General features: G+C 38.6%; 2 protein-coding genes across 2 annotated transcripts; both read left to right on the top strand.

Annotated features, from left to right (window-relative positions):
- Positions 1 to 308: 308 nt before the first annotated feature.
- Positions 309 to 7,008, top strand: LOC148914984 (uncharacterized). Its single transcript, XM_089043362.1, has 3 exons — positions 309 to 487; positions 4,802 to 4,858; positions 5,790 to 7,008. Exons 1-3 carry the CDS (start codon positions 309 to 311, stop codon positions 7,006 to 7,008), a joined length of 1,455 nt encoding a protein of 484 aa, XP_088899488.1.
- Positions 7,009 to 10,782: 3,774 nt separating this feature from the next.
- On the top strand, positions 10,783 to 11,948 carry LOC103339141 (heavy metal-associated isoprenylated plant protein 45). Its single transcript, XM_008242428.3, has 3 exons — positions 10,783 to 10,998; positions 11,099 to 11,174; positions 11,435 to 11,948. Exons 1-3 carry the CDS (start codon positions 10,870 to 10,872, stop codon positions 11,755 to 11,757), a joined length of 528 nt encoding a protein of 175 aa, XP_008240650.3. The 5' UTR covers positions 10,783 to 10,869; the 3' UTR covers positions 11,758 to 11,948.
- The last annotated feature ends 3,377 nt before the right edge of the window (positions 11,949 to 15,325 follow it).

Raw genomic sequence — 15,325 nt, forward strand, 5'->3', positions numbered from 1 at the left:
GCGTTGAGTTAGTACCCGATCCCGATCACCGGCAGAATGAGGCACGACGCTCGCGCCGCAGTTCAAACAAGAAGGATCGAAATGAGGGAATCCGCCCGGAAGGCTCCCTTGAAGAAGGTTGGAAGCCCGAGGAAGACGTTGAGTTAGTACCCCTCGATCCTCACCAGCCGGACAAGAAAGCGCGGATCGGCTGCGCTAAGCCTGCGAGAAGATGGAGCTGACCATCTTCCTCCGAACAACAAAGACATGTTCGGCGTGGTCACCATCGACATGCCGGCATTGACCCAAACATCATCGCCACCGGCTCCATGTCTACCCCGCTAGCAAGCCCGAGGTGCGAAGAGACGCAACTTTGCTCCGAGCGGGTCGCGATCGTTGAAGCCGAGATCAACAAGCTCCTAGCTGCCGGTTTCATTGAAGAGGTCTCCTACTCGGAATGGCTGGCCAACGTTGTTCTGGTGGCGAAACAAGAAAAGAAAAATGGAGAGTATGCGTTGATTACACCGACCTCAACAAAGCATGCCCTAAAGACAACTTCCCATTGCCGAGAATCGACCAGCTCGTGGATTCAACTTCCGCAACCACCGATCACTTCATGGATGCTTACTCGGCTATAATCAAATTATGATGTACGATGATGACAAGGCGAAGACCTCTTTCATCATCGAAAGAGGGACCTCTTGCTACAAGGTCATGCCTTTTGGGTGAAGAACGCCGGAGCAATCTACCAAAGGCTCGTGAATAAAATTTTCAAGGAGCAGATCGCAGAACCATGGAGGTGTACGTGGGCGATATCTTTGGTTAAAGCTCCCCGGGTAGACCACCTCAAAACCCCACCGAGGCGCTCACCGCTCGCCAATATCGCATGAAGTGAATCCAAGTAAATGCACGTTCGGTGTATCGTCTGGCGGTTCTGGGGTACTTAGTGACGCAACAAGGTATCGAGGCACACCGCGCCAAATCAAAGCCATTCTCGAGATGAAGTCCCTTCCACAGTGAAGGAAATACAAGTGCAGACCATTCTTCAAAGCTTTGAAGAAAGGACAAAGCTTTGAGGAGTGCAAGTAGCTTTCCATAGTCTAAAGACCTACCTTACTTCACCTCCCCGCTCTCAAAGCCGCCTCGTGAAGACTTGTTCGTGTACTGATAGTGTCCAACTCGGCCGTCAGCTCAGCTCTCATCCGAGAAGAACTTGGGGCCCAACATCCAATATTCTACATGTCAAAACCTCTCCTCGATGCAGAGACTCGCTACCCAAATTGGAGAAGCTCGGTTTGGCCCTTGTGGTTTCTGCGAGAAAGTCTGCGACCTTATTACTAAGCTCACCGAGTCATCACATGACCGACTTTCCTTTGAGATCAATCCTCCACAGCTGATGCTTCTCAATACTAATGAAGTGGGCTATAGAGCTAAGCCACGACCTCCTCTGGCGAAAATCGCAATAAAAGCTCAAGCCTTAGCACTTTGTTGCGAATCTACACCATCACCAAGAAGAGAACCCGGTCGGCAAAAAGGAAAGTTCGAGAGCGATAAGACCTCTACCGAACTCGACCAACCCAGACATGTGCCGATGCCAGACGGAGCGCCGAACCGAAAGGAGCTCGAGCGGCATCGTCATCATCACCCCAGATGGAACCTGCTAGAGCAAGTTATCACGCTTGGCTTCCGGCTTCAAACAACGAGGCAAAGTACGAGCCATTGCTCGCTAGCTTGCGCTTGGCAAAGGAGCTATCAATCAAAACGTTGGCCATCTACTCAGATTCCCACTAATCACAAGTCAAGCCTCAGGAGAATACATGGCGAAGCACCCAAGGATAATCTTGTACCTTGACAAAGTCCAAGAGTTGTTGAAGGCGTTTCCCACCTTCACCATCCAGCAAGTTCCCAGAGCAGAGAACGCGCGCACGCATGCACCGGCAAGCTTAGGATCGCCTTTGGATACCCGGTTTAGACGCTCCATCCCGGTCGAGCACCTTCACCACCTAGCATAGAAGAGGCAGAGCAGCCGGACGATGCGATTGATGAGGATCCTAGCTGGCAAGACCTAATTATTGACTACCTAGTGAATGAAAACCTGCCCAAGGACAAGTCCGAGGCCGAAAAATCAAGCTGAAGGCGCAAGATACTATATGTCAGCTACCCATTTTGGCTCTAGAATTATCCGCTCATCATACCAAGCACCATGGTATGTCGGATGTGTGAGATTCCACCGTTTGATGGGTGAATAGAAATTTCACCTATTATGTGAATTTCGGGTTTATTGTGATCTAACCTTTAGTTCAGTTTCGTTTCAAGTTATGTTGTTAGTCCTATTGTTAGGATCGTATATTTGGGAACCGAATTAAATCATACCCTAGGTCAAATAATTCCTTCCATTTGGGGATTATTTGACCTAATTGGGAATTACTCAACCTAATTGGGAGTTACTCAATTTAATTGGGAGTTACCCAATTAAATTGAGAATTACCTAATTAAGTTGGGAATTGATTTGATTCCTACCCCAATTCCCAATTAAATGAGGAGTTACCTAATTAAATTAGGATCTGATCTGATACCTACCACGATTAGGGATTTGATTTACCCTAATTAATCAAATCAATTCCAAATAGGGGAGGAATAATTCCTTTCCATCTATGGAATTATTCCTCTGAAACCCTAATCTTCGAGACCATTATAAATACTTGGCTACGCACAAAGGTGAAGGTACGTCTAAATTCCTACCGAAACTCTGCAGAAATTATTTCTCACAAACCCTAGCCACCACTTTCTTTCTCTCTCTGACACAAGGCTCCGCCACCACACACGGCTCCGGCCACCCGGTTTTCCTTGAAATACCCTACCTAACTTAGGCATCGGAGGGCCTTTGGCCAACACCCCTCGGGTGTGGTCCTTTACCCCGATCTGTTTTGCAGGGAGAAAGAGAAGTGGAGAAGACGAAGGAATCTTTGACGAATATTCTAGCGGGACGAAATTTGCTCCCACAGTATAGGACCTTGAACATTTCGAATCCTCAATCCATGATTTTAACCATTGATTACTGCCCGATTGTGTGGTCGTTGACGATCTGGCTATCGGATTGTAACAAAACCTTTCGGACGCAATTGCAGGACTGTTATGGACCTATAAGAACTCTTGGACTAGAGGTTAGAGGTCATGGGCCCCATTGGCCTAGCTGACCTAGATGGTGGGCCTAGCGGGCCTAATCGGGACCAATTGGTTAGGAGGTGCTTGTGATTTGGTTGTTTGTTTTAAAATGGTATTGTGCCATGATATTTTATTAACTGTTAATGAGTTATTATTCTATCGCTTTAATTTTCCAAGCATGATATATTTATGTTTTATTGCGCGGATTTAGGTTAAGTTGATTATAAATGTTTGGTTTTATGTTTATTTTTTATATATGTGTTAAATGGTTTGAAATTGGATTGTGTTGCCTTTGAAAATATGGTTGCCTTCCAAAATACTGATGTCTTCGGAAATATGGTTGCCTTAAGGAATATTGATATCTTCGGACATCCTAGATGCCTTCGAAAATATTGATGTCCTTGGACATCCCAATTGCCTTCGGGAAATAAAGGTGTGTTCGAACAACTCAATTGCCTTTAGAAAAGTCTATGCATGTATGACATTGCCCCACTAGTATCGGGGACGCTCAAACCTTGTGGTGATAGGATTTGCATTCTTAGGATGAGTTTATCTCCCTGAGTTCTACTAGGATGTGTCACACATGTGGAGTGGACCTTTCCACATGTGTAGTACTGGGAATTGGTGGATTATCTATGAATTGACGGATTATGTTTAGGCGTACACCTATGTGGAGAACAGTGCATTACTCATATGTTTTGTATAGTTAACTCTTCGCCACCCTACTCATGTTATCTGCACAGGGTTGGTGCAAGGAGGTGCGCCTGCACCTCTAGTCGCCAAAAATCGCCATTATAGATGCTGGAGTTGCCACCTCTGCTTCAGACTAGCGATGCACATAATGTGTTCCATGAAATGCACAAACCACTAGTGTGCGCTTTTTTTTTTTTAATGAAGCTCGCCAAAACGACTCGTTTTGGGCTAAGGTTTTTTTTTTTTTTTAAAAAGAGAAAAAAAGAGAAAAAGAGAAACTGCTGTAAGTTGTAACACGTGGGCTTTTCAAAATGGCTTCTATTTCCTTACTTAATTGGGTTTTAATTGGGAGTTCTCTTTATTCAATTGGGTTTTGGGAATTCCTTAATTAAGTATAATTGAGAATTCTCTTTATAAACGACCAATTTAACATCACCCAATTTCATCAAAGTGTGTGTGCATCACAAGAATCCTGCGTTTTTTCCTTCTTGAGTACGCCAATCCAAAGTAAGTCGAATGCATTTTTTTTTTCTTGAGCAAACCCCAATTTTGTTTATTCTTTTTTTAATAATTTTTTTTCTTATTTAACTCTCTTTGTATTAGTAAGATCAATAGCAAACTCAAGGAGGAACACATTATTCGAGGTATAATTAATTTTTATTTGTTTATTTAATTGATAAATTATAGTCAATTAGTCATATTAATAGATCTAAAACCCTTATTTTGTTTTAATTGTACAGTTATGGAACGGTACTTTCAAAGAAAGAGTTTAAATCCTCTTTCAAATAATCCGGATAGTTCAAATCCTCCTTCAAATAATCTGTCTAGTTCCAACCCTCCTTCAAATAATCCGGCTAGTTCCAACCCTCCTTCAAATAATCCGGCTAGTTCAAATCAACCTTCAAACAATCTGCCTACTTCACATTCTCCCTTGAATAATTCGAGTACTCCAAAATGATCGGAGGCCACTAAGTTGGAAGAAATATTGGCTAATCTTCCTGCAGACCATAGACTTAGACCTCCAATGACTTATTATAATCCCAATTTTCGAGAACAAATCCAAAGAGCCTATCTGCAAAGGGGTTCTTGTCAGCCTAAAAGCCAAAACGACATGCCTCAAACACTTACTCGGTAGAGTAATCGACATTTTCTTGTGAAATGGTTTGATTCATTTGTTTGGTTGGAGTATAGTAAAGAGAAAGATGTTGCATTTTGTCTTCATTGTTATCTTTTTAAATGCGACTTTGATAAACAAGGAAAGGCTGGAAGCGATGTCTTTACTGAGAAAGGGTTTAAAAATTGGAGGAAGGGACCTGAGAATTTTAGGGACCATGTTGGACAAGTTGGAAGTCTTCACAATAAAGCTACATAACATTGTATAGATTTAATGAATCAGAAGCAACACATTGAAACCATTGTGATCAAGCAGACAGACCAAGCTCGTATTAATTATCGCATTCTATTAATTGTCGCACTTGATTGCACTAGATATTTATTGCGACAAGATCTTCCTTTTCATGGCCATGATGAAAGCAAAACATCTAGCAATAAGGGTAATTATGTGGAGCTTCGGCTAAAATTCAAAAAGATCTTGTCAATTCTTGTGTCACTGAAACCATTGATGCAATTATTAGTGATATAGACGATGCATTGTTTTTATATTAGGTAGATGAATCACGTGATGTTTCAATAAGAGCAAATGGCGGTGGTGTTGCGTTATGTGAACAAAAAAGGGTAAGTTATTGAAAGGTTTGTGGGTGTCCAATATGTCTCTGATACGACTAGTAGCAAATTGAAAGAGGCAATTGAGCAGTTGATTTCTTCAACAAATTGAGCATGTCCAGGCTACGAGGACAAGGGTATGATGGCGCTGGTAATATGAGAGGTGAGCTCAATGGTCTTAAAACACAAATTTTGAGATAATATCCTCAAGCATATTATGTCCATTGTTATGCACATCAACTACAACTAGCTCTTGTAGCCGTGGCAAAGGGAAATGAAAACATTGCTACTTTCTTCACAATGGCTAGTAGTGTCGTTAACATTATTGGAGCATCGTGTAAGCGTCGTGATGCACTTAGAGAGCAACAGCAAAAAGATATTATGAAAGCTCTTGAAATTGATGATCTTGAAACAGGGCGAGGGTTAAATCAAGAGACTACTCTCAAACGTCCTTGTGATACACGTTGGAACTCACATTATGATACTTTACTTAGTATTAATACTATGTTTCATCCCGTGGTGAAGGTGCTTGAATGGATTGTTGATGATGTCAACCAAGATAATTTAGGTGAAACAAATAGGTTATTGAAAGAAATACAAACTTTTGACTTTGTGTTTCACCTATATTTGATGAGATTTATATTGGGAATCACAAATGATTTGTCAAAGGCATTACAAAAGAAAGATCAAGATATTGTGAATGCAATGATGTTGGTCCAAAGATATAAGCAAAAGCTACAATCCGTGAGGGATGATGACTTTGATGATCTGCTTGGCAAAGTATCAATATTTTGTGGCAATAATGATATTGACGTTCTAAACATGGATGATTTATTTGTACCACAAGGGAGATCACGACGTAAAACTCAGAAAATCACCAACCGCCATTATTATCGTGTGGAACTATTTCTTACTATCATTGATAAGAAAGTAGTGGAATTGAATAATTGCTTCATTGAGGTAAATACTGAATTGCTTCTTTGTATGGCACATTTGAGTCCGGCTTATAATTTTGCAGCTTTTGACAGACAAAAAATACTTCGTTTTGCTCAATTTTACCCTCAAGAATTTAATGACCGAGACCTCATGAAACTTAAAGATCAACTTGGGCTTTACATTATTGATATGCAGAGCAGCACTAAGTTTTCATCATTGAACGGAATTACTTATCTGGCAGAAAAATTGGTGAATACAGGAAGGGGTAGAATATACAACTATGTATATGTACTTCTTACATTGGCTTTAGTTTTACCCGTTGCAACAGCTTCGGTTGAGAGAGCTTTTTTAGCTATGAATATTGTGAACACACCATTGCGTAACAAAATAGGGAATCAATGGTTGAGTGATAGCTTGGTTGTTTACATTGAGAAATATGTTTTTTCTTGTATTAGTAATATAAATATAATGCAACGTTTTCATGATATGAAACCTCGTCGGCAACAATTGTAGGTTAATTGTAATGTTATTTTTTTAATTTATTGTGAATAACATTAGTATTGTTTAAATTATAAGGATGTTTAGTTGTCTTTTTTATTTTATTTTTTTTATTATTTTATTTTTTTGGGAGCTCTTAGCTTTTGAAAATTGCACCTCTGCTGAAAAATTCATGGGTCCACCGCTGTCTCCAACCACCTACCCGACTTGTCTACATAGGTGGTTGGCTAGTTTCCCCCTTCCCCGATTGCCTTCGGATTTATGATATTTCCCACATACCTATTGGTGGGTGATAACAAGATATATGTACTATGCGGACAGTTGCAAGTATGGCTTTCAAGTAAAAGGTTTTATTACACATGTGTTTAGATGTACAATGATAAACTGATTGAATAGTTAGGTACATAATTTTAGGACATGACATTCAGTTTGTAACTTGTTGAAATTAAGTAAAGAATGATTCCATAATTTTATTGTTGCTTTCACCTTAAAGATTTCTGTATTATCTTAATTGTGATTTATGGTAGAAAGAATTACGTGTAGCTTGATCCCTCAGTAAGGGTATGTAGGCAACCTAGGCTAACCCGGGTGCAGCCGCAAGTTTAGGCTTTGTTTATTTTGCTCAATTGTCAAGAGGGTTTTGCTGACTTTTATGTTGGTAAAGGGGGGCCCGAAGCCTATTGAAACTTTTCCTAATTGATGTGTAGTTTGTACCTTGTGCTTGCTGAATGCTTAGGAAATAAATTGTGTTTGTTGTGAAGGTAGATTTTTGGGTTTAGATCCTTTTTCAAGGGAGGCTATGTTGATTTTCCTGTAGAAGTTAAACCCTAAAGTTGTTTTGGAATTAAGGCAAGAAGGGTATATTAGTAATTTGGGCTGACACATATCTAGTGTCGGATAGGGATAGGGTTCTTCACATATTCCAAGGGGAAATTCAGGGCGGGTTCTTCACATATTGTGGATCAAAAGACTCTTGATAGAATTGGGCTTCAAGCCAGAAAAGCTAATGTAGTTGCATTGTGACAATGAGTCAGCTATCGATATTGCCCATAATCCAGTTCAACATGATCGAACCAAACATGTTGAGGTGGATAGACATTTTATCAAAGCAAAAATTGAGAAGAAGATCATTTGCCTACCATTCGTAAAATCAAAAGATCAATTGGCAGATACCTTAACAAAAGTTGTTTGTGGCAGAGTATTTCATAACTCACTTACCAAGTTGGACATTGGTGACATATATGCACCAATTTGAGAAGGAGTGTTTATGCGAGTCTCTTAATTAATCAAGAAGATTTATTTCCTTGATTAATAAAGGGATTTACTTTCCTACTTTATATAGTTGACAAATCTTTGTATAATTAGGAGATACTATCCTAATTGATTACTGTATTTATTTCCTTATAAAGCACTCATGTAAACTCCTATATATACCTCCTTATGGACAAGAGTAAAACCTAACCCAAAATATTCAAACCATATTCATATTTTATCATGTACTGTTGTCCTCATTAGTTTCCTTGCAATGAAAGACCATTTTATTTGAACCAAAAAAAAAGATTATGTCTAGGGATTAAAGGTTCTTTAATTTTTTTATTGAATGGAAGAAGACTTGTACTGGAGAGATTGAAGATAATTAAAAAATATAGTAAGAAGAAAGACTAAATGTTTGTTAATTAGTTCAATTAGGGTAATATTATTTTTAAAGTACGTGTCCATTTTATATATCTTGGATGAAATTTTAATTGAGATGCATATGGAGAGGACAGGTCAAGCAGATTACAATAGAAAAAATCAAAGCATAGAAGCCAGATCCTCCAAATGGACCCTAAAATACAACATTTGTCATATATTTTGTATAAAAAGGTAAGACGGAGTGCGCAGATGTGTATTTGAGAACAACATATTCGAACACGGCGGGCATTACCTGATAGCAATGAGCATCTGAAAGGTTATTGGGTTACAATCAATGATCGGCTATCGAAATGAAATCCATGACATTGAAACATAATGTGCCAATAAGATGTTGTGAAAGCTAAAATTCTGATACCGTAGGCAGAAGTCAGTTGCCAAATTGTCCTGCCAAAAAAAAAACATTCCTTTACTCTCATGTTCCTGCGTCGGTCCCTAAAAATCAACTTGCACACCTATCAACTAAGAAAAAGAATAAGGATATATATAATATATAAATTGAAATGTGACAATTGTACGCGTCATTTGTTAAAGCATATGCTCTTTACTAAATGTGGGTTAGGGTTTAGCTCTTCTTATTCTTTTTTTTTTCTTTCCCTTGCATGCAACAATTAATTCTTTCTTTTTTGAACAAAATCACAACATAATCTTTAGAAGATGCAAGCAGTTCCTGGAAATTAATATTGTGACCAGAATCAAAGAGCATAAGTGTGGGCTTCTAGTTGTTTAAGAGAAAAATATATAATACAAAAAAAAATGAATAGAAAGTCTCATATAATAAATGGCTTCACTCCTAAGAGCACCTCCACCTCAAAAGGCAAGGCAAGGTTTGACACTATTCATGTGAATAGTGTTAGCCTTGCCTTTTTTGGTTCCACCCCAAGGCAAGAGTAAGGACAAATACTATTCACTTTACTTTATTGTCATTTTTTAATAATTTACTTTTTTGTATACTTTACTTAACTTTTATGATTTATTGACACTTTTAATTGATGTGATTGTCACTTCATCTAGGTTATAATGTATAAATTGGTAAGTGTAGCATTACTCATTTTTTTATACTTTACTATTAATTTTGATAGTTTTTCAAATAATATTTTCGGTTGCCACGTGTCATTATTTATTATAAAATTCTCACCTAAAATTTCAAATCACATTTTTAGATTAATTTTTCAAATTAAATTTTTGATAAAATTTTCGGTTGCCACATGTCCATATTTATTAAATTAAAATTTTCCAATGGAATTTTGTAGTAGAAAATTTGATATGGAAAGTGAAAAATATTGGAAGGAAATGAAGATTTGGTGCGGAAAGTGAAAAATATTAGTAGGTATTTATAGAAAAAAAATTTCAGAATTTTTTAAATTTTTTATTGATATTTTTTTTAAAAAAAAATTAGGCATTGATGTCATCAGCTTGAAGGCAATAGCCCAGTCCATTTTTGCCTGTGGGCTTGCCCAGGCTAGCCTTTCTGCACTAGAGGAGGAATTGGGGCCTAGTGCCATGGCAACGGCCTAGCACTGCACATGCTCTAATAACATCGATGCCTTTTGTATAAAACCCCACACATACTAAACAGTTATTAAGTTGGGGACAATATCGATGTTGCTAGTAGTGGGCCAAGGGTGTGTACCTCTGATTAACAAGAACAAAAAGAAAAACAAATTTTCCCAAAAAAAAAAAGGAAAAACATATCCTTCAACAAATAAGAATTAAGGTTTATGCTCTCTTCTAATTTAGCTTGTAAAAGGTATCCATATATAATCAGGATATATAAGGAACCAATCTGAGTATATATTCCAAAATTGACAATTGTTTCGACATATTGGCCATTTTGATATTCTCTTGTACTTTTCAATATATTTTCGTTACAAGAGCAAAATCCGAGCTAGAAATATAAAAATTTAGAATACTGTACTATAAATTTTGGAAATAAATTGGGCATTTTGTGATAAAGATAATGCAAACCGTGAAAGTTATCGGATATGATATATCTCCTTGGCCAGAGGTAGCTAGATTGGGAGAGATGATGAATATTATTGTTTAGAAATGTTGTATACGGAATATTTCAAAAGAAAATGTATTGGAACTTTTAGCAAGCAAATATCAGGCTTGAACCACAAGCCAAGAATTATATATACATATCACATTAAAGTAGCTTTTTCAGTTGAGAAGGTATATATTATGAGAGGAAAAGATCTCTCGAAGGGACGTCTAATAAAATCAAACAACAGATTGTGCATGCATCTAAAGCCAAGCATCATGTTTGGTTGGCGAAATGGCAAGTCCACACAACTATCTAATGCCATGTCTGTAAGTGCTACCCAGTATCTGTAGGTTCTCTAATACTTGTCTAATTATATAATTTGATTTAGGTCTTCATGTTGTTCTGTTTCTTTCATTTGTCTGATAGATTGTGGAACTTTTGGTGCATATGGATTGTGAAGGATGCGAAAAACGGATACGAAGAGCGATTTCGAAAATAGAGGGCAAGAATTTATAATTCATTTTTGTTTCATCCATCTCCTTAATTAGTTTGATGCTTTCATATCTCTCCCTTTCCTTTTTTATTCTTTTTATTTTTGGATTTTTCTTTGGCAATATTCAATTAGGACTTACATTTCTTTGGCAAATTCCTGGCTCTGCTCCTGTATAATATAATTCTTCTTTAGTTAATTACTTGTCATTTACATGCATATCTGTATGTGTAATGATGAGAATATAATATTGCATGCATGCGTAAGTGCAGGTGTGGATAGCTTAGAAATAGACATGGATAAACAAAAGGTAACGGTGACGGGGTATGTGGATCAGCGGAAGGTGTTAAAGGTTGTAAGAAGAACAGGAAGGAAAGCGGAGTTTTGGCCCTTCCCATACGACACCGAATACTATCCGTATGCATCTCAATACTTAGACGAGTCCACCTATTCGTCTTCCTATAACTACTACATGCACGGCTCTAACGAAAGCGTACATGGCTACTTCCCAGACCCTTTATACTCAACCGTCGCCGATCAAACTGTACATCTCTTCAGTGACGACAATGTTCATGCATATTGCACCCTTATGTGATCATCTTCTCACTCACTCTGCTAGCTTCTTAATTTGCGAATTAGTCATCCAAAAATGTTTTCAATTTAATTTGCTGCAGAAAAATTTATATGTACATGAGTGAGGGTGACACAGTGTATGTGCATAGTAAAATTTGGCACATGACACGAAGTAAATTCTGGAGCAATGGTTTTTTTTCGTCACCAAAGCAATAGCCATGTCTAATGCATGTCCCATTCTTTTACTGGCGTTCAGGGCCACCCTAGAGATGGGCATCGAGCACTAGCGGACTCAGAAATTTTTTCGCGAAGGTGCAATATTAACTAAGTATGAAAAATAATTTTTCGGACTAATTATTTTCTCAGGATAATTTTTGGCGGCTTTTATTCCTTACACATCAAATAAGAAAACTTGATTTTATGGGATTTTAGAATGAAGTATATATTGACTTAATGAGCCATCATTTTTAGTCTAAATCGTATTTTGCACTAAAACCGATTTTTTATATTTTGATTTGGTGGGAATTTGATTTTCTAGTATTTTTATTTCAATCCAAATAGGGGGTACTTCCTTAATTATCTACATTGTAAACTGAAGTAAATGTATTTGTCCTTTTACTTTCATTTATTTTTATATTACTTAATTTATTTTCATATTACTCCATTTACTTGAATGTTGAAAATGAAAATAAGGTAATCTATATACCAGTTGAGCAAGGGGCAATTTGAAGCACCTACAATGATTTTTCCGGTGCAATATGGGGAGGAAAACCCATAAATTTACAATGGATAATTAGTCCCTTTTAGGTGAGAAAAATCCACAAAACATTATTTGGTGAAATAACCATAGAGCCATGCGTGTTTAACTCGCAAAGCAAATTTCCATGCTTAGTCCACCGAAAATGAAGGCTTGGGTGTTTAACCTATCAACAGCTCATCGATGATATTCATCGAAGTTATGAATGCTTTTGAGCATTCATATGTTCTTGTTGCCATCAAACAAGAGGAAATCACGCTTTTATCTGGTTCCAGCACCATGAACAAGGCAAAGAAATATCATTAGAAAGTCTCAAGCAAACAACATAAAGCTGTGAGATTTCTATGATGACAATGATCCACCAACAAAACAAAAATAATGCCAGTTCCCTTTGTTGACCCATGGCCATCAAGAAGTCACAAAGAAGAGCTCACTTGATGCACACCAAATGAGGTGAAGGCAAGGCTTAAGAAAACTAACTTGTTCTGATCGCTGATGTAGCTAGCAATTAAAAGCTGTCATTGTCTTCTAGAAGAAGGGCCTAATTGAACTTGATTGCCGCACAATGACGCCCTCGTCATAAGAATCCAAATTGCATAAGCCATGATAGAGCGAATTCATTTTGATGAGGACAAAACGGCCAATATCCTACAACTTTCGGTAGTCCAGCAAATAGGCATGGAGGCCAAGATCAACAAGCCAGGTTGCTAATTGGCTTCAATGGATCAACCTCGATCACTATAAGAATGAGCTCAATATCTACTCTCCACCAGTGATCAGCATGTAGACATTCACGATAATCGACGAGGTCTCTTCCTACAATGGCATCCTAGGCAGACCATGGATTGGGAAGATCAAACCATCACTTTCGCCACATACCAGAAAATTCGATACCCAATCTTTAGGGGGAGTGTCGGGCAGATCGACAACAATCAAGCAATGGTGAGAAGATGCTCAACTCAAGGGCTGAAGAATAGCAAGCAAGCACAGCTCATATCGGTATGCCAAATAGAACAAGTAGGGGAGGAAGCAAATCTCATTCCTGATAGTCGAGCAAACCAGAAGGGAAAGGGAATAGCCATCCCTCAATAGCAATTAAAGAGCCGGAACCAAGACGAAGGAATCCGTCTGAAGGCCTCTCCTAAAGAAGAATGGAAGCACGAGGAGGACGTTGAGCTAGTACCTCTTGATCCTAACAAGCCAGAGAGAAAAGTGCAGATCGGCTTGCGCCTAAGCCTAGAAGAGAAGGTGAAGTTGACCACCTTCCTCCAGAACAACAAAGACATGTTCGTATGGTCACCATTTGACATGCCATGCATTGATCTGCAGATCATCTACCATTGCCTTCATGTCAACCCAGCTAGCAGACCAGTAGCGTAGAAAAGACGCAACTTCGCTCTCGAGCAAGTTGCCATCATTGAAGCTAAGATTAACAAGCTCTTAGTTGTCGACTTCATTGAAGAAGTCTCTCACTCGAAATGGCTAGCCAACATTGTTTTGGTGAAGAAGAAAGACCAAGGAAAGTGGAAAGTGTGTGCGAACTACACATACCTTAACAAGGCATGCCCGAAGGACAACTTTCCACTACCAATAATTGATCAGCTAATATATTCAACTTTCAGTAACCAACTGCTCAGCTTTATGGATGCCTACTCCGGCTACAATCAATTCATGATGTATGAAGACGACAAAGCAAAGACCTTCTTCATCATCGAAATGGGTATATACTACTACAAAGTTATGCCGTTTGGGTTTTCAAGGAGCAGACGGGCAAGACTATGGAATTTTACGTAGATGACATGCTAGTCAAAGAGGCATTGAAGCACATATGAATCAAATAAAGGTCATCCTCAACATGAAGTTGCCTAGCACAATGAAAGAGATACAAAGTCTGACGGGCAGAGTAACAACTCTTAACCGATTCCTTTCAATATCTAATAACAAGTGCAGGCCATTCTTCAAAGCTTTGAAGAAAGGATAAAGAGACAAGTGGGATGAAGAGTGTGAAGTAGCATTTCAAAACTTGAAGATCAACCTCACTTCAGCTCCCTTGCTCTTAAAATCCGTACCAGGTGAAGATTTGTTTATCTACCTGGCAGTGTCCAACTGAGTAGTTAGCTCAGATCTCATCCAAGAAGAGTTGTGGGCACAACATCCAGTATTCTACTCGTCAAAAGACCTCGTCAATGCAAAGACTCACTATCTAAAAATGGATAGGCTCATTTTGCTCATTGTAATTTCCTTGAGAAAGTTAAAGTCCCACTACCAAGCTCACCAAATCATTGTCATGGCAGAATTTCTTTTGAGATTGATTCTCCATAGTCTCGACGCTTCCCAGCTACTCATGAAATGGGCTATCGAATTGAGTCAATATGACCTCCTTTACAAGCTGAAAACTGCTATAAAAGCCCACACTTTAGCAGATTTTATTACAAAATTCAATCCATCCGTAGATGAAGAAGGGAAGCTAGTCAGTAGACACAAGGAAAGTAAGAGAGCATAAGAAACCTCCTTCGCCAAATTTGACTTACCTAAAGACATGTGGCAATTGCACGTAGACGGAGTGACAAATCACAAGGGAGTGGGAGTAGGCATCATTATAATCACCCCGGATGGAACCTTATTTGGACAAGCCATCAGATTGGGCTTCCCAGCCTCAAATAATGAAGTTGAGTATGAGGCATTGCTCGCTGGCTTAACCCGCAACAAAGGAGCTATCAATCAAGAGATTGGCCATATATCCAAATTCCCAGCTGATCACCAATCAAGCTTAGGGGAGTACATGGTGAAGCACTCAATGGTGATCCAGTACCTAGACAAAGTCCAAGAACTT

This window comes from Prunus mume, linkage group LG8, assembly GCF_029339155.1.
Source record: "Prunus mume cultivar Tortuosa linkage group LG8, ASM2933915v1, whole genome shotgun sequence".
Lineage (NCBI taxonomy): Eukaryota > Viridiplantae > Streptophyta > Magnoliopsida > Rosales > Rosaceae > Prunus > Prunus mume.